Genomic DNA, 20,612 nt, shown 5'->3' on the forward strand with positions numbered 1-20,612 from the left:
GTCTCTATCCATCTCCATTGTTCCACTCTCCCAATCAATCTCACTCTCTATCTCTCTTCCTCTTTCTCGTTCTCTTTCTCACACTCACACACAGTATCTCAACCATTCTCTCTTTTTCACTCTCACTCCATCGCTCATTAATTCTCTCACTCTATCCCTTGCTCTTGTGCCTTTTTTTTCTTTTCCTATACATTATCTTCTGTATAACCATTCTAACTCGCTCCATCTCAGTCCGCTTGAACCTCTCTATTTTTCTTCCTTTCTTTCTTCTCACCCCTTCATTCACTCTATTATTTTTGCCCTTTTCACCCCCTCCCTCTGACCTATTCATTCTTTTTTGCTATCTACACAATCTATCTTTTCCTAACCAGTCTTTCGTTCTTTCTTTCTTTCTTTCTTTCTTTCTTTCTTTCTTTCTTTCTTTCTTTCTTTCTTTCTTTCTTTCTTTCTCTTATATCTTTCTTTAATTATCTCGGTTTTATTTTTGTCCCTCTCTGTTTAACTCGTTCACTCTTAGCCTGATTTGTAGTGCTGTCGGAAGCTTTTGTTACACACACACACACACACACACACACACACACACACACACACACACACACACACACACACACACACACACACACACACTCTCTCTCTCTCTCTCTCTCTCTCTCTCTCTCTCTCTCTCTCTCTATGGGCAATGACTGTTTTACTGTGCTCTAATGATCCAGCAACACCTCCAACACAGCAGCTTGGAGATCAGCGAATCCCCTGCCGTTTTTTTTTTCATTAGAGACACAAACGAACGAGACACACGGAGAGATTTCAGCTTTTTTTTCTCTTCCAGCCGAAGTGGATGAAGAGCGAAGGCCGCTCCTGCCTTATCGATTCGACTATAAATGTGCGAGCGCTAATGTGCTGCAGGATGCCTTTTTAATAGACGAGGGTTTATGTACGCTTTGCTCGGGAACTCTGTAAAACATTACGCTTCCGGTAGAAGTGTCAGTTTGTGTGTCAAGTTTTGTGTCAACAAAAGTTTGTGGACACCTAACCGTAAGATTGGTATGTGCTTTTTGAACAGCCAATTCCACATTTTTCTGTTATAATAACCTCCAATTTAGGAAGATGTTCTACTAGATTTTGGAGTGAAGTCAGCGTTCACATTCATCCCGAAGGCGTTCAATAGTGTTGGAGCTCTATAGCAGAAGCTCTTCCACTCCAACCCATGTAAAGCAGATCTTCTATAGGTGCATTGTCATGCTGGAACAGGTTTGGGTCTCCTAGTTCAGGAAAAATTTTCTTTCATACTTCCACATCCATAAACATCCTATACTATACATCCTATACATCCAAAAGCCTCCAACTTTGAACCACATATAGCTGTAAAAGGCAATACTTTTGCACACGTAGGGTAGGTATCTACTTAAAAGTCAAGCTGATGGAACAGCATGACACATAACGGACATCATGTAACATACAGCGCTATGGGATAGAGTTGACTGCAATCAGTTACTTATCAAGTCAGAGCACGTGTCAGGGTCATGTGACCTGGTTGTTATCCATGAGCCTGATTTATTAAAGCATCCTCAAGTAGACTTTGTCGCAGATTTCCTGTGCAATTCAATGTTCCAGCTTCTTTCCAGCAACACGAAGATGTCTTTCGGTTAAAAAAACACACAAAAAAATTACAGAAAGATCCAGCGGCAGGCGAATCGACGAGGACGGACAAGTAATAAATGGAAACAATAAGCAAAAGACGAGAAGCCAAACAAGCAGCCGGTGATGAGATTAAAATAAGCTAACTGGCTGCTAAAGGCCACTTCAGAGTCGCATTTCTCATCCGATTTGAATTTATATCGAGTTTCTGCGTTCCCTATAATCTCTCTATTGACTCATTTTGGTCACAATGGGAAGGCGTAGCCATGTAATAATGAAGGTTATTATACACATCGGGTCAATTTTGGCATTTGGCGCGGCTTCCTGTTTGGGTGGAGGCAAGTAATTACTGGGAGAAAAGGATAAAAAAGCAGAGGAACAATGCGAAGAGACCTGCCACATCATTATTGCATTTTATCCTTATCTTCTGGTCTGTTTTAAAATTCATTTTTGTACTTGTTGATTTATTCTCTCGCTCACTCACTGTGGCTGAAACGATTCAATCTTCACGACAATATTGCACATCATGTGTACCTTCAAAAATAAATAAAAAAATGTCTCTAGCAGAAGAACTTGCGTAAGATGGACAACATGGGATCAGACTGCCTCACCCCCACAGTCAGACATGGAGGTGTAAGCATGATGGTTTAGAGCAAGGAGAGTTCGAGACTTATCCTAAACCAACATGGCTCCCATTCCATACTTCAACAGCATGCAATTCCGTCTGGACTGCGCTTCATTGGAACCGACTTCACCGTACAACAAGACGATGAGCCGAATCGTATGTCCGAGCTCTGTAATCATTATTGAGAGAACAAACAGTCTTTTGAAGTGATATCTGTCATGGAATGACCTGCCCAATCACTGCACCTAAATCCTACTGAACTGCTCTGGGATGAACTGGATCATAAGAAAGAAAGAACGTCTTCTACAGGAGGAATGGCACAGTATTACCGCTGAATATTTGGTGTCCGGATGCCGAGGGTGTGTAAAGCTGTTCTTCATGCTGAGGAAGGATTTATCAATCAAAATAAAGTGGAACCATATGGACACATATATATTTAATTGGTCAAAGTAAATCTTCATACCGTAAAATTACCGAGTTTGTTGCATAGAAACAAAAGGAACATGCACGTGTCTCTCAAAAACATTTTGACAGGCTCTGTAAACCTGCAAAATCAATTCAATATAGATCATTCTATTTATTTATTTGTTTGTTTGTTTGTTTGTTTGTTTGTTTGTTGAACCCCTTTTCATTGTGACTGAAACATGCTCATTTCTTTTTGGACATAACGATTGTTTCATTAATGCTATTAGTATTTTAAGAGTCGTTTAAAAAGGTATATAGTACAGTATAGTATAGTTCTCCAAATCACGTTATTTCATATTCTCACTGACCTTATAGCAGCTATAAATGGTCATTCCCTTGCGAAGACAAAACAAACTTCCAGAATTGTTTAATAAACATATCATGAAAGCATCTGCTGTACAAATACCTGTAAATGAGCTGCTACTCTAGAAAAGCACTCATATCTATAATATTATAGAAAACAAATTAATGCCTTCTGACCAATCAGAAAGGAGAATTCCAGAGCTCTGTGCTATAATCAGTTTCTATCATCTTCGACATGCATCTTCATGGTAGTTTATTTGCACTAGTGAAAACGTCCGAGAGCAGTGGGATGTAATTGTCAGCCATGATGTTGCATCATTTGCAGCAGAAAGCGATTAAGGACGAGGTGAAACGGGTGAACATTCGCCTGGCAGACAACAGCACCTCGTCTTTCTGCTGCTTGTAAAAAATGGAGAAAGAAATAAACGCATTAGTGGCCACAGAGATGACACGGAGCAGACAAATGACACGTCGCCAACTCTCATTCAGGTAAAACGCGAAAGCCTGAGTGTGCGAGAGCCGTGGGAACCACGGAGCCATTACTGATATTGTGCTGCAGGTTCATAAATAACCATAAATATTCCAGAGACAGAAACCTAATCCACTCTGTTCCTCTTGTTGTTCCTCTTTGCTCACAGTTACATGTCATGTGGTAACACTCAGGACCCTACACAGCTTAATTCTGATGTATGATGCCAACTTAAACCAACACACACACACACACACACACACACACACACACACACACACACACACACACATGGAAAGTGTGTTTGGGCCTACTCTCTTAAAGAGCTAGAGTGATGTCATATTTATTTGATAGGTCTAATAGTCATTCATTTGTTCATGTGTGCGAAATGCATTCTATCCAGAATCTATCCAGGGAATGTTATCTCTGTGTGTGTGTGTGTGTGTGTGTGTGTGTGTGTGTGTGTGTGTGTGTGTGTGCGTGGAAATACCGTTCAGATAGAAAACAGCTTATTACTGAACGCACACTTTTACACACATCCACATACAACTGCATTTTAAGACACTGGTTTACCTGCTGGAAACCCATACCCACAGTACAGGAGAAGAACACCTGAAATGCCTCACACACAGTGAGGGTTCACATCGTGGACACTGGAGCTGTAAGGCGGCACCACTGGCCACGTAGAGTAGGTTATGGGAACATATTTGTTTAATGAAACTCGTTATTTTTACTCATGTATTTATTTATTTAAATCATAAATGTCTTTTACATGTACATAAAGTGTTAATAGTGTCTCCATCTCACCCCTCACAGTGTTTCCATCTCACCCCCCTCACCCTGTCTCACTCTCACCCCCTCAGTGTCTCCATCTCACCCCCTCACTTACCTCCTCACCCTGTCTTACTCTTACCCTCTCAAGCTGTCTCCATCCCACCCCTTACCCTGTCTTACTCTCACCCCCTCACTTACCTCCTCACCCTGTCTCACTCTCACCCCTCAAGCTGTCTCCATCTCACCCCCCCCACATTCCTCCTCTCCCTATCTCACTCTCACCCCCTCAAGCTGTCTCCATCTCACCCCCCCACATTCCTCCTCACCCTGTCTCTCTCACCCCCTCAAGCTATCTCCATCTCACCCCCTCACCCTGTCTCACTCTTACCCCCCTCACAGTGTCTCCATCTAACCCCCTTAATTACCTCCTCACCCGGTCTCACTCTCACCCCCCCTCACAGTGTCTCTATATCACCCCCTCACTTACCTTCTCACCCTGTCTTACTCTCACCCCCTTACAGTGTCTCACTCCCACCCCCTCAAGCTATCTCCATCTCACCCTGTCTTACTCTCACCCCCTCAAGCTATCTCCATCTCACCCTGTCTCACTCTCACCCCCCTCACAGTGTCTCACTCTCACCCCCTCAAGCTATCTCCATCTCACCCTGTCTCACTCTCACCCCCTCCCACAGTGTCTCACTCTCACCCCCTCAAGCTATCTCCATCTCACCCTTTCTCACTCTCACCCCCTTACTTACCTCCTCACCCTGTCTCACTCTCACCCCTCACCCTGTCTTACTCTCACCCCCCTCACAGTGTCTCCATCTCACCCCCTCACCCTGTCTCACTCTCACCCCTCACAGTGTCTCCATCTCACCCCCTCACCCTGTCTCACTCTCACCCCCTCACTCTGTCTCATTGCCACACATTGATGTCAATCACGATTAAAAATGTCTAATGACTGGAGAGAGTAATTTAAGCCCGTGTGAAAAAAAGCCCTAGTAAACACTGGCTGGCGTTAAGAAATTGGAACGTCAGGACAGGACGGAATGATATTAAAACATGATGTCTCCCGGCACTTTAGGAGCAGCAGGGATGTAGTTAAACAGAGGTCACTGATGACAAGTCCTTGACTGCCTGGGCCGCTGCTAACCCAATTTATGTAGACTGTCACCGGGATTGAACAGCTGGCTTTCTACAGTGCTGATCTGCACAGGGCTGACGTTAGTGAGGAAGAAAACCCGAAAAAATGCTATGTCTTTGACATGCGGATGTCAGGTGTCATGGCTGGTGAAGACTAAAACCTTTCAAGGTTTTAGGTTAGATGGTGGAGCAGAGCTTGAAATTGAAATGATGGGTAAAATTGTAGGGTGTTCCATGTTGCCTGACACAAAGAAGATAATGAAGACAAAGAAGACAAAAGCTATTACTGTTCACATACCTCTGTATTAAAATCATGTTCACACACCTGTCCTACATGTTCATGTTGTATCTTGTGCTCTCTCTCTTGTGAATGTGCAATAGTGACCAATGTTGTTATAGCTTTATGGCTTCATCAATATAGCTGTACTAGCTGTGTACACTTATCTACTCTCTTAAAATCATCTACGAGGTGGTATCAGAAAATACTTTATCTAGAAAAAGTTTACACACTATCACCTACAAAATAGTGTCCTTGCAGAGTAATGCAGCACTCCCAGCGTTTCTCTAACTTCTGGGATGTGTCCTGGAAGTCTTCTTTTGGAAGCGCGTCAAGCTCCTTCTGCGATTCACTCTGGATTTCCGCAACGGCGTCAAAACCGCGAGCTTCGAGTTGGATCGTCATCTTTGGAAAAAGAGGGCGAAGTCTACAGGAGCCGTGTGCGGCGGCGAGTAGATTTCAAAACAACGTGAGGTATCTTTCCAACTGTAATGAAATTGCCAATTGATCTTATTCATTATAAAAGCTCACACCAGCGTACGAGACACAGCGTCATTTCGCAGGACGTTAATCTGTTTTAACGCTGTACCGTTGAGAGCACCCTCACTAACTGCATCTCAGTGTGGCACAGCAGCTGCACTGCTTCGGACCAGAAAGCCCTTCAGAGGGTGAAAACTGCAGAGGGTGAAAACTGCTCAGCGAATCATCAACGATACATTTCAGCAAACATTTACAATAAGCGCTGTCTGCAAAGGGTGAGAGGCATTATCAAAGATACCTCTCACCCCAACCATGGACTATTCACCCTCTCTCATCGGGCAGACGCTACAGGTGCCTCAGAGCCACACAAAAAGACTGAAGTATAGCACCATCTATATTTGCACTAATGTACATTCCACCCATATTAATACTATACATACTGTATCATATATATATTCATACTTGTACATAACTATATCATGTCCTTTGAGAATATTATCTTCTGACACGTCTGTCTATGGATATTCTTTGGATATTGTAATTTGTATATTACTATATATACCATATATTATTACCTACAGCATCTTCTGTACATTATTCACCCTCATCCCTGTACACGTATATGGACCTCATACCATATTTATCTTACTGTTCTTTATTGTAAATAAGTCATGTATGCACTTCTGGTTCGATGCTGGTTGTCTCTGTACATGTACATTGCACAATGACAATAAAGTTTAATGTAATATGTTAACGATTACGAGTCGCTTTTACAAAGTGGCATAACGGCTAACCCAAGGGACATTAAGACCATGGGGATGCCAATCAAGGGAAACCTCCAAAACAGGTGCGGTCTCAATTAGAGTGACAGAGCTGATGGAAAGATGGCGCTGTTTAAGGAAGATGGAACCCGGTGATGAGGTGCTGCCTGTAAAACTACAAGCTGGATTTAGTAAGTGAAAAAATGTTGTTAAAATGAGATAAAGGAAATAAAACTCGAGCAGAAAAGTTGAAAACTCCGGACAGGTGAAGGTGATGTTTCTGTCAGTCAGGTTATCCTCTCGCGCTAATGAATATTTAACAGAATTGGGAGTCGCTGCCATTTTATTAAAACGATTATTGAATAAATTCTTCAATATTATTAGCTTATCAATTAATTCAATAAAAAAAGTGCTACTTGTAAAAACTTCCGACAAAGACCGTACGTTCGCTGCCGGCTCGCGCTCAAAAAAATCAAAGTGTGCCGGTGTTGTAGAAGGGGGCGTGTCATGAGGCGGAATGGTGCGCGCGCGCGCGCTCCGAAGTGACACACGCGCTCATTTGCATCGTAGGCACGTGGCTACGCACCGGCGACCGCCCGCTCGCGCATCTCTCTCTCTCTCTCTCTCTCTCTCTCTCTCTCTCTCTCTCTCTCTCTCTCTCTCTCTCTTCCCGTTTCTATCTTTCACACTCCGTCTCCGCGCGCGCAAATCCGCCTTTACCTCCTGCAAATAAAGAACCTGGGAGCCACTTTCTGCCCCTCGCGCCTTTTTTTTATTTACCTCCCTTTCCGTACTGCCTCCCACGACCACCTTTTTTACCCCAGCACCGTCGCGTTCCACTTCCCGTAACCCCCCCCAACCCCTTCCTCCTCCTCCTCCACCACCACCTTCACCTCCTCCTCTACCTCGACCGCCATGAAATCCTGGCAGCTGATGGCAGCAGTGGTGGCAGGAGATGCCCTTCAGGTAAGACACGCGCCGGGGGAGAGAGAGAGAGAACGAGCGCGCTCGCGCATCAGAGACAGGAAGAGCAGGAGGAGGAGGAGGAGGAAGAGAAGGAGGAGAAGGGATGTGCACGCGAGCGCGGCGGGGACGCATTCCGGTGCGACGCCGTTAATTAAAAAAAAAAAAAAAACAAAGAAAGAAAGAAAGAAAGAAAAAAAGAGAAAACGTTCGCTTCCTTTTCTTTTCCCCCACCGGAGGTCAGTGCTCGGTGTATTTCGCGGAGAGGCTCGCGACTTGGTTTTGTGCACACTTTGGCTCTCGCATGGCATGGGACCCGCAAGGCGCGCGCGCATGCTTTATTTATGGCTGTGTGTTTACAAAAAAGAGACAGATTTAAAAAAGAAAAAAGAAAAGATCATCGCACAAGCGGATGCGTTTGTGATTCTATGATCAAGTTGCATAAAAAATGACGTACACAGTGATGAATGATGAATTGTCTTTATGGTGTATCAGTGATATTTCTTGCGTACATAAAAACGACGCATCTTTTTTTCTTTTTTTTTCTTGCATACACTGAAGTTTTGCATCTGCATTTGAGTGTTTGGGTGCACCTGCTCTGGCATCAAGGTGATGAGCAATGCAGCAAGTCTCCTGGAGAACATGTTAGGCAGCAGCACGAAGTGGGTGGAAAGAGTTGTGGAGTTTTAGAGTTAAGCGTCTTTTTAGCCTATCATGCATACTGTGCAAGGTTAGGGCGCACGTGCATGCTTCATTTATCGCTGTGTGCTTGATGGGAGAGAAACTTGCACGAGAACGATGCACAGGGTGGGTGCATTTTGTGTTTCATTGCCCATTTTATCAACGGGTTTGCGACGATTGCGTCAGTGGTCACTTTATTGAGAAGATGCTGATTACCATCCTGAGCACAACGTGAAGCGAAGAGAATAAACGGAAAGCAATGTCCTAATGTGAAATCGCTGTTTGACCTGCAGAGAGATGTTGATGATGATGATGATGATGATGATTTTGGTACAATCTCCACTTCATACCATGCACCTGAGAACTTGTCATCTCACACAATTTTTTATTTTTGAAATAAAAAAAGCAACACCACCAAGTCCGCAGTGAGGACGCAGTATTATTGCTCCATAATTTCTCCATGATTGCTTATTCCTCAAATACATTGATTAATGGATGAATGAATTTATTTGTATTTATTTATCCAAAGGTGTCTGCATTAGTAAATATGTTTAGCGTGTCAGCGTTTGTGAGGAGTCGCAGAACGTTACAACCTTTAGACATGCTGTTAAGGAGACAGAAGGACAATAGTGATGATCAGCACCTGTAGAGTGGCCCAGACTCTCCACAGCGAACTATACTTGCTTAGAAGAATTTCACAATCATGTTAATTGCATGTTGATGGAAGGAGACTCCAGTGTCAGTGTTTTGTGACCGTCAGAGGTCAAGCTGTGAGGAGCGATCGTTTACGTGTTCATTACTCCGTAACGTGGCATGCACTTAATTTCTTACTTGGAGAACAAGAGGCAGGTGAGGGAACGACTGCTTTATAGCACTTTATAATGATTACCAGCTGTTTACAGATGTTTATAACTGTTTATAACTTTACCGCTGGTTAAATATGTTTATAGCTGTTTATAACTACAGCTGTTTATAGTTGTTTACAGATATTTATAGATGTTTATAGTTGTTGACAAATGGTTATAGAGGGTTTATAGCTCTTTCTAACAATTTAACAATATAACTGTACAGTTGGGATTATATCTGTTTACAGATGTTTGTCTGTTTGCGGATGTTTATATCTGTTTACAGATGTTTGTAGCTCTTTATAACTTTACAGCTGATACAGATGTTTAAAGCTGCTTAATAACTGTTTGAAGTTTATAGCTGGTTACAGATGTTTCCAGCTGTTTATTACAATCATTTATTAAGTATGTGAGAAATCATGCCATGGATGTTCCACAGCATAAAATGTATCTATAAATGTATCATCCTTTACCATGTATAATTTTACAGTGTTGGCAAATACCATGCTGTGGTGTGTTTGGAGGAATAAAACACCACAGAACATGTGGCTAAAAAGTGAACAAAAAAAATACTATTATTACTTTTACTATCCCACTAATCACCAGATTACTATTACAAATTCAACTACTAAGAAAAAGTTGTATGTGAACATGAACGGGACAGTCAGAGGAGAATAAATAATTTATTTCGAATAAAGATATCTAAATATATATTTTATAATGGAGTTAAAGAAAAAAGAGAATAATACCAACAGATAAAACAGAAGGTTTTTATTTTATTTATATATTTATTTTACATTGAAGCCGAAAGGGAACTGTTTTTAAAGCCTTGAGGGTTTTCAGAAGCTTTTTAAACATCAAAGTGCTGCGCATTAGAGAAAAAACAGAAGAAAAGGACGTGCATTGTACATGTGCATTAATACATTAGAGACATTTCTGCCTTGAGTAGCAAGAAAGATGCGTGTCTCAAGGTAAAGTCAGGTCTGTATGGAGGCCGTACGGTCTGTAGACGTCAGACGATCTTCTGTCGAGTTGCTTTGTCTGAAGCCGCAATAAAAATGTTCCTTCGTGCTGTAATGATATTGTAACATACGCGCTCTCGTGAAAGAAACGAGGCTGTCGTTATTATAGCACGTTTAATTAGCTTGCAGAACAAGACCTACTTTATTTATTTATTTATTATTTATTTATTTTCCCTGCTAATGGGTCCCTGGTGGCGACGGTGCGGAAAGTCATACGACCCAAACGGACTAAGTGTTTCACACTGGTTTAATGCATTCAGTTTTTTTGAGAAGAAAGCAGCTGGACTCAATGGGTGTGTAAGCAAAGCAGATGAACAAAATCTAAGCTAGTTTCGTTGGAAATTATCGTGAGCAGGTACAAACAAATATAACAGCTTGCATAAGTAGATAATGCCTTTGTGAACTAGAGGGATGCAGCTGAGGTTGAGGAACTGAGGAGCTGTGTCGATTTGCTCTCCCATATGATTGACTTTCAGGTCATTGAATCTAAACAGTGCTATATTAATACATTTGCTCTGACTCCACCCCTAAATGACATTTTTCCACATTAATTATTTTTTTTTGCAGATCCTCCTAAAGGAGACACCGTTTAACAATATCTGGCAACGTTAGCTAGTGTCTAACTAAGAGGATCTGAAACTAGTGATGTTTTTATATGGTTATGGATATGGGTTTTCTTAAGGTTTAGTTTTTTTGCAATATGAAGCATCTCTTCTAAGCAAAATGTATTGTCTAAAACAGTGTGTGTCCTCACATCATACGATGACAGGAAGTCAGCAATCTGGCTTTATCCAGACACAGAAGTCATGCGGTGTGTGTTTAGCTCACTGCCTGAAGAGTCACATATTTACCCAGATTTGTGTTTCTCACTCGGCAAGTGCCATTCTAATTAGCTGATAAGTCGAGGTTTTGTGTTAATAGTAAGAAAGGTGTTAAAAAAAAAAACAACCAGTTCAGAAAATATGGATAATTGGAGTGTACATGTGGGACTTCAATGTGAGGACACCTACAGCGGCAAAGTGTAGAAACCCCCCCAAAAAAACTGCTCTATTCGAGGAGCCCTTTGATGATTTATGATTTTTGGCTGAAATAGGGATTGGGTCCATTAAAGCCTACATGTAATGTTGCTAGTGTTTGCTAGCGTAACCACTAAGGATATGAATGAAGGTCGAAAGTGTGAGGAACGTTTGAATAAGATCACAGAGAATAGAATAGCATTTATTTGTCACATATACATTACAGCAGAGTGAACTTTTGTTTTGTGTTAGAACGTGTGGAATATCCCCTGCTATAGAGCTCTGACCTCAGCCATACTGAACGCTGACTGCACCCCAGTCCTCCTCCCATCACCTACATCAGTAGCAAATCTCCACTATTCTTTAATTGCAGATCTCTTCTGAAAGGATCTTCATTGTATAAATGGGCATGGAGGACACATTATACACAGGTTATACAAATTTGGATCGCCTACACCGTGACAAGGTTGAAGAGGAAAATGGCAGTTTTATTATATTGACAAGTGGCAGCAAATAAAAAAATCACAATGGAGTTGATGAAAGTCTGGTTCTTACAGGAGCTGTTCCAAAAAGCCAAAGTGCCTCTCCTTGTTAAATGGCTTCAGATGGAACCCTGAACATTCAGCAAGAACTCTTTTCAATACTCGGTTGTCTTGTAATTGTCGTTCTAGGAAATGTAACGCGCTCGTTCCAGGACACATTTTGTTTTCCAGGTTTAAACCCTTAGATCTTTTATAGACCTGACGTGATGTTGTCGCTCACACAGCTGTAAGCCTAAACCCAAAATCAACCCAGGTGTATAATCTGTAAAATTTCTATAGGTTTCTATATGTTTCTATAGGTTCTGGTGCACGTGTAGCAGTAAAACGATTACCAATTACCTCGTGTCGAACTTCATGTGCCGTGAGCAATGTCTCTACACAATTCATCACGCTGACAATAAAACTGATGATGATGCAATAAAAGGTTACAGGTTTCTGTCAAGCTGATGAATAGACCACAGGTTTAATTAATGCTTGTTATTAAACATCTGAGTTCTGTGTTCAGCGTGAATCTGGAACAGAGTGTACTCCTTAAATCAGTTCACTATGAAGTGAAGACCCCTATAATGTGCATTATTTGTTCCCATGCACAGTAGATTCCTGACTAACATGCGTTCGTGGTTTTTTTGTAGATGTTCATGTGCATAGATGTTCACAAGAAAATTTTTGGAAGGAGCCTCCAGTTTTAGTTATTAGTTTTTTTAGTTTTTCAGTAAATGAAAGAAATATGTGTGGGAATGACTGTTTGTAGCTGCTATAACATGAACAAAACTAGATAAATGTGACTATTTGGCCAGCTCCAGTCACGTCCCACCTCATGAAGATTATGGACCTTTGAAGAAGTAGATGCCGAACTTCCAAACATCCCGAACCATCTAGGGACCTACCAGTGCCAATTGGATCCCACTACATGTGTGGAGATCTGACATTGGACCTCTTATAGTGTTCAAAGGCTCTGGCATGGAGAAGCTGGTGCTGGATCTGTGATGATCACAAATGTTGAGCTCAGTAGCTCCTAGTTTTATAACCATAAAGACTGTAGAAAGATCATTACTTATAATCTTATACTCCAGTACTCATGTTAGTTCTCACTCTCCAGTGTTCTGTATTGTTGAAAGATTTATGATCAATCTCTTGATGTCACCCAAATGAGGATGGGTTCCCCTTTTGAGTCTGGTTCCTCTCAAGGTTTCTTTCTCATAACATCTAGTTTTTCCTGGTCACAGTCGCCATGGCTGCTCATCAGGAATAAATACACATCATTCACCTTCACGCTTAAAATTCTGTAAAGCTGCTTTGAGACAATGTCTGTTGTAAAAAAGCGCAATAGAAATAAACTTGACTCGACTTGAGAATTAATCAAAAATATGATCTGGTGTTCCTCAATCATTTAAATAATTAGACTTGGACTAGCTTCTTAGACTCAAATACTACAGGACTTTCTGTGTAGACCATTAGCATGAACAAACTTATTATCTTTTATTATTTAACAGCAGATATTAACAATAATAATAATTATAAATTATAATGCACACAGTTATAAATGCACATTTATTTATTTATTTATTTATTTATTTATTATAATGATATTATTTATATAATTATATTGTTCATTGTTGTGTTTTGAAATTTTTTTTTAAGAAACAGATTTTTGTATTTTGCTGCAGGAGCGGATTATTATTGTTTAAATATAATTTTAAATGATAATATTTTATAAAAAAAAAAATAATGTAAGAGCGAATATTTGAAATCAGCCAATTAGATATCAAGAGAAGATCGCTGTGTGGATGTTGCTGTAAATGTACCACTGTACCTGTATTCCGCTACAAATTTGAGGATGTCGGGCTTTTCAGAACGCCAACTTGGACCTACTAGGTTACTTTATTCACTCTTCCTAATTACATTTTTTAATTTTTTTTCTTTATTATGAGAAGCTTTATTTCCCCCACACATGAGTGGAGTGGAGTTGAGTAGGATAGAGTGTTTCCCTCAGGTCTCCAAACAGGAATATTATCCAGCTGAGCCCAAACCGTGCTCTTTTCCAAATGCCATTAGGGGCTTGACAGCAAACAGTGTATTAAAGTCCGCGTTTGCTCAAACTAGCCGACGTTCACGACACGCCAATACTTCCCTTCCTCTGATTCCCTAAACGCTTCGTGAGCATATTTATTCAACTAGTACAAGTTTTGAAAGGGAGATTCACAGAACAATGCTGTGCACAGGACAGATGGTGTGAATTGTTTCATCAGGATATTCTTTAAGCTGCACAGATCTGTAGAGCGATCAGTCTTTCTACTCAGTTAATACAAATTTAATAGATTGCTCAGTACTAAGTGTGTTTAAAAATGGAGCAGTAATTCTTTAACACTGTTGCACTGAAGAGGAATCTCCAGATTACACAAGCGCCAGATTGCACGATCAGTAATAACCCAGTGGAAATGCTAGCGTTGGAGAACGCTCGTAGCCGGTTTCACAGATGATTATTAGACACGCCACTGTCACGCCACCGGTTGATTTGAGTTGAAATAAATGACCAGTGTTGTTTGTGTAACATTTGAAGGGACTGCTAATAGGCAAGTGGTACGAGAATCACTGATCACATTACAAAATTCCCGTACCTTTTGATTTGAGCTTTTCATTCTATTGACTTCCATTTGGCGCTGGTTTACGGTGGACATTGGAAATGCATGCACAGTGCGTAGAAGTTTGGTAAACTCTGACCTGTGAATTCATATCACATGAAAGACACAGCATCATTAGAAAACCAATTCATGGCATGACCTCTTTAGATAATGCTACAGTATATAGATAAACATATTAGGACACTTGACTTTTAATCCATATGTGGTTCTTCCTGAAACAATAGTCATGGTACACAATTGTAAAAAATGTCTGAATATGGTAGCATGTCTTTTTTTTTTCTTTTTTTTTTTTTTTCCTTTCACTTGAAGTACAAGACTCAAACCTGTTCAGCGTGACAATGCCCCTGTACACAAAGCCAGATCTATGAATTTCTGCTTTACATCGGTCGGATTGGAAGCCCTTGGGTGGCCTCTTTATATAGCTTTCGGGTTGAACTGGACTAAATGTGGAACCTGTTGTTTAAAAAGCTCACACTAATCTTATCATCAAGTGTCCACAAACTTTTGTAAATATAGTGGAAGCACTGATTTTGAAAAATGTCGACTTGAAAATGCAGCAACATGTGAAACTTTATAAAGGTATACAATGCATTATACATGTGATATAATACTACATAGTCCAGTTACAAATAGCGATGCTGTATGGATTAGAGACAGTGGCATTGAGTAAAAGACAGGAGGTGGAGCTGGAGGTAGCAGAGCTGAAGATGTTGAGATGTTCGTTGGGAGTGACGACGATGGACAGGATTAGAAATGAGTTTATTAGAGGGACGGCGCATGTAGGACGTTTTGGAGACAAAGTGAGGGAGGTGAGATTGAGATGGTTTGGACATGTGCAGAGGAGGGACATGGGGTATATCAGTAGGAGAATGCTGAGGATGGAGACACCAGGAAGGAGGAAAAGAGGAAGACCAAGGAGGAGGTTTTAGATGTGGTGAAGGAAGACATGCAGGTAGTTGGTGTGAAAGAGGCAGATGTAGAGGACAGGGGGGTGTGGAGACGGATGATCCGCTGTGGCGCCCCCTAATGGGAGAAGATAAAACTACAGACTTGACTACAGATGTTTTGTCAAAAGAAGTCGTCCAGTTACAAATAGACAAAATGGAACATTTATTTAAATAGACCATCAGCAAGGTGTCTAGTTTGACACTTTAGACTCGTTGAATTGTATTGTGAATTAGAAAAATCCACAATTATTTTTATTCCCATGACATTAGAAACACGAGAAAAGAAAAATAGTGAACTTTGCTGCTACAAACTTTTTGGGTGTTTACATTTGATAAAAAAAAAACAAAGAGTGCCTCTAATGCCTTCTGGTTACCTCTAAATTTCTAGTTTATAAACACACACAGAAACTCACACACACACACACACACACACACACACACACTGTGTTGTTCCCTCATAGTCTCCCTTAAAGTGAAGAAATTCACTCACTCTTGGTAGGAATTAATTTGCTCGGAACGCCGCTCTCATGCGTGAGGAGTGTATAATTGGCTTTTGAAGTTACAGAGAAGGCTTTTTGTCGAGTTTCTCAACAACACCCTGCCTTATAAGTTTAGTTTTAATAACTCGTAGAAGTGTGTCCGCGCTAATTGCTTGCTTATTTTGTCACACCGCAGCGTGGCTACTGATTTCCAAGCAGAATGTGTTTGTAGGGAAAAAAACAACCACCATGTAAATTAGCTTTTTTGTTTCCCGGCTGGACCTACGAGGGTCATTCCGGATACGGAGCTCAATTTGTCTGAGAAATTCGTCTAATTTGGAATCCAAAGCGTGCGAGATCTTGTTATCGGTGAAACGTACGCCGGTCGAGAAAAGCTGAACTGCTCTGATAAGCTTGTGATTTACTGCCACGAGCCCAAAAGGTCGAGCTGGAAGTTTAGGTTCAAAAAGCAGATGTGTGTACATGGCAGTTCTTCAGCGGCCTCGCTCGTCTGCTCGATCCGTCGCCGTTTAATGAATACGTGTGCTTTTAAATTGCGAATAGGGAAACGAATACTTAACAGCTAAACTATATAGAGACCAGCGTTGGGACGGACGGTTTTTCTAGCCATATGGTTCTTGCCCAAAATGTTACTGTGAATTTCAAGGCACACAATTGTCTTTGAATGCAGTAGCATTAAATTTCCCTTCATTTGAGAAACTCCGAGACCCAAACCTGTTCCAGCATCTTGGAGCAAAGCCAGCTCCATGAAGATATACTTTACATGAGAATGAGTCAAAGGATGAATTGGAACTGGAATTGGCAGAACTGATAAATTGGAAAGCTGACTGCACCCCAGGTTTATGGTTTACATAAATTAGAGTGGAAGATCTCCTGCTATAGACCCTCAACCCTATTGAACACCTTTGGGATGAATTGGAAAGCTGACTGCACCCCAGGCCTCCTCACCTCACTTATATCACCACCTGACTTTTAATACCCTTGTGGCTGGATGAGCACAAAATCTCCTCACGAACACTCCAACATCTAGTGAAACATCTCAGAATAGTCTAGGTCTAAATGGAGGACTAAATGCATCTAAACCCTGACAGAAAAGCATTTTAAGATAAGCACATTCTTCAATATAATATCAAATAAAATTCAGCCCAAGTGTTTATGCAAATAAACACGTTAAATTGCATCACTCGAGCCACTAGTGCTTTTTACTTCCTCAGTCGTATTAACACGGCCCCCTGCGAAGATCTCACACTGGCTTAAATGACAGTCAACATTCCAGATGTAATTCAGATTACAATCACTGCAGTGAGGCACCATGTCTCCATAACACTCATAACACTCACAGATTGAGTTCGGGTTTTTTTTTCATTTTGTTTAAGCATCTGATCGAATGAGCGCAAATCTCCACAAAATCTAGTGGAACATCTTCCCAAAAGAGTGGCAAATGGGGACTAAAAGTGAAATGGGATCATGTTCACCAAGCACATAACAATCTTATGGTCACGTGTCTACAAACCTTTGTCAATATAGTGTAACGTAGAGAATGTGGACAAATACAGAAGGAACTTGACAAATGATTTCTGGAGCAGTTAATATGACTAAGATAATCGTCCTCGTTTTGGTTTATGTTGAAACCTGTTGCTTGACTTCTGTGTCATAAAACTGACATAAGAAACTCACAAACCTGTCGTTGAAGAGTTAATAGTGCTCATGACATGTTATCAAGTGCATCATTAAAAGAAATAATTTGTTATAAGCACATTCATAAACACACAATACAATGCTGGATACTGTAATACCTTTTTAGATATAGAGTAATAATATCTATGATGCCTTATAACAATTTATAGCTGACTTATAAACCCCTTGACTTCACCCTAACCCTTCTGACCTCATACGCTTTATTATAAGAATTACATTAAGTAAGAATGAAACGACAGGTCAGAAATTCTGTCACTACTCCCGAAGTTGATTGTTTGCTTATAAACACACGTCCTGAAGTGTCTTATTTCTTTATTCGTTAAATGCACTTTTTATCCATTTATAGCTACATTTAATGTTATCGCTCATCGCCAGGCTCTCGTATCTATTTCTTCATTCTCGAACACAAGTTGTTGTGTCTTTATCTGTCTTTACGAAGCACTCGGACTGGAGACTCCTTTCTTTAAGGAAAGAGAGAAAAGCATTACACATTCATATGGATTGTTTCCATGACAAGTCAACGAGCGGTTACTATAGAAACGCACCCGTATTAGCCCTCGGACCGATCTGAGTGTTTTCAAAGAGAGTGGCTTGAGAAGAAAAGCATGACACGAAGCACCTCTCTACCGGTGGCTTCATTAACATCTTAGCATCTGCGTTAATTATCGGTCTGATTACATGTAAATCTACGAGGCGCTCACGTCCCTCGCAGCGCACAGGTTCGATGCAGGAGGGCTGCTCGTGATGTTGCATTTAGTTGTTGTTGTTGTTGTTGTTTTTTTTCCCGGGATCCTCTGTGATGCTGATGGGCACAGAGATAATTCGAAGTGATCTCACGCAGCACGGTTTTTGTCTCGGCTTTATCACTCGCATGCCTCTAAATCGCTCCAGGCTTTAACACGCCACTATATGAGGTCTTACTCATAGGTCAGATGACTCATTGCCTTACCTTTTTTTTACACTGTTGTTAAAACCTGCTTTTTTTCCCCCCTTTTACTCGTTTGCTCAGTCATCCAGAAGCTGCTCTGGATTTTTACATATATATAAAACGTAATGCTGACTCATAACTTTTTTGCATTTTATTTGGCGTAATTATTGCCAAATTCATTGATGCAAATTTTGAGCCAAGGCTTTACTGAACCCCAGAATCAGCACTCCTTGCACTCCCCCCCCCCCCTCTCTCTTTTTATATGCTGCTGTCTTTTTTTTTTACATTTTTTTATCCCCAGCTCTTAAACGCTGACTTTTCACCCGCAACATGCCAATTATTTCACGCTGTCTATCGCCGCTGTGCCATCGCTCCTTATCGCAGAATGGAAAGGGAAAGTCTTGGGCCGGTTATCAAAATGCTAATGCACTTCGAGAGGAAACATTAGTCTTCTCCGGTAAGATATTATTAAATGCAGCCCACTTAATCTTGTTAAAAAAAAATGTGGCACTATCTCAAGCGGACCGCCAGATGTTTTACGCTTAGCCGTGCCATCTTCCAGGTGGCAGGAGGTGAGTGGTGCAGAATGGAAATGGCATGTTCTGTTTAATTCTTTCTTTCTTTTCGGCTTCCAATTAATGTTATTTAAAGCCAGAAAGCAAACCAAAAGAAACTCTCGGTGGATCCTACAAGATTGATTTACTGGTATTAACAGGCGAAAGGTTAAAAATTCGAACGTTAAAGCATCTTCTAATTTTTTTTTTTATTGTCTTGGACCGGAAAATATTCCATGGATATCAAATTTAATACTTGCCCTTATTAAGTACTTGTACTGTATACAGACAGCCTGCAGTGATATTGTGGTTATTTATTGTTAGCAAGTTGATCCTGTCCATCCTGTAAGTCGATCCTGTTAAACTTCTTGTAGCCACAAAATATTGCATTTGTTGGAAAATAATTAGGATGCTGAGAAATCCATTCAGGTCCCAGGAACCTAATCATATAGATCATAAATAACATTGCATTTTGTTTTGAAATAATAATTTACCATTATCCCACATAGTATTAATAATAAGAAAAAAATGTAGACACCTATTTTGCAGGCTCTTATATTATTATCTATGTATCTGATTGAGCCTATAACGTGTTGTACTCATTATCGTTAGTATGATCTCCTCTAGTGGATCGTCAGCAAATTGTCAATATACTTCATGCATTGGTTGGTCACTATAACGACAGAATTATGTATGTATGTACGATTTTTACAAATGCTTAACTGTCAGGGATCCACCAGCCACACCTTTACAGAAGCCACCTATCACTCCAAGCAGCTCTCCTACGTACTAATCATCTACACCTGGAGCTCATCAGCCTCCAGGCTATATAACCTCCGTTCCCAACCAAGTACATTGTCCGTTCTACAGTTTAGGCTGACGAAGACTGCTGGACAACCCAAGCTACCTTCACTACGAGTAGAAGCTTGGTTTCATAGTTACGGGACTCTGTTTAGCTCTTTGAGCTTCTGTCTGTTCCTTGACTTTACCCGGATTCACTTAACCTGGACCTATACTCTGGTTTGCCGTTTTCTGCTTTTGCCCTTTGTTACTCAATTCTCCCAATACTTTTTCCAGTAGCTTGACACGTTAATAGCGACTCGAAAAAATGATAATAATAACCAATAAATCAATTAATAAATAGATGTATGCTTTCCTTTACCAATCAATTTTCCAAACAATGTCATGACGGCCAAAATAACCTGTGACATCATGATGCCATAATGATATTTTTATGTTGAAACCAGAGATTATGTTAACAAAGTTTCTCAGTGAGATGTTATATCATAATGACAAGTGCCAAACATTAAAAAAGATTGTGATTTTATTGACAAACCCAATG

At 40.7% G+C, this 20,612-nt stretch overlaps 1 protein-coding gene across 6 annotated transcripts in view; it reads left to right on the plus strand.

Moving 5' to 3' along the window:
* The first annotated feature begins 7,047 nt into the window (after positions 1-7,047).
* The window catches only part of rbfox1 (RNA binding fox-1 homolog 1), a 271,780-nt gene continuing 258,215 nt past the window's right edge, over positions 7,048-20,612 (plus strand). For 3 of the 6 annotated variants that reach the window (XM_083566552.1, XM_083566545.1, XM_083566557.1), the window contains exon 1: positions 7,493-7,898. In XM_083566552.1, the coding sequence (XP_083422678.1) occupies positions 7,848-7,898 (51 nt within the window). In that variant the 5' untranslated portion in view covers positions 7,493-7,847. Of the gene's footprint in view, positions 7,124-7,489; positions 8,135-20,612 lie in introns of those variants that run through there. The other 3 variants (XM_083566556.1, XM_083566540.1, XM_083566546.1) reach the window with 3 other exon arrangements.

This window comes from Silurus aristotelis, assembly GCF_946808225.1.
Source record: "Silurus aristotelis genome assembly, chromosome: 17".
NCBI classification, from domain to species: domain Eukaryota; kingdom Metazoa; phylum Chordata; class Actinopteri; order Siluriformes; family Siluridae; genus Silurus; species Silurus aristotelis.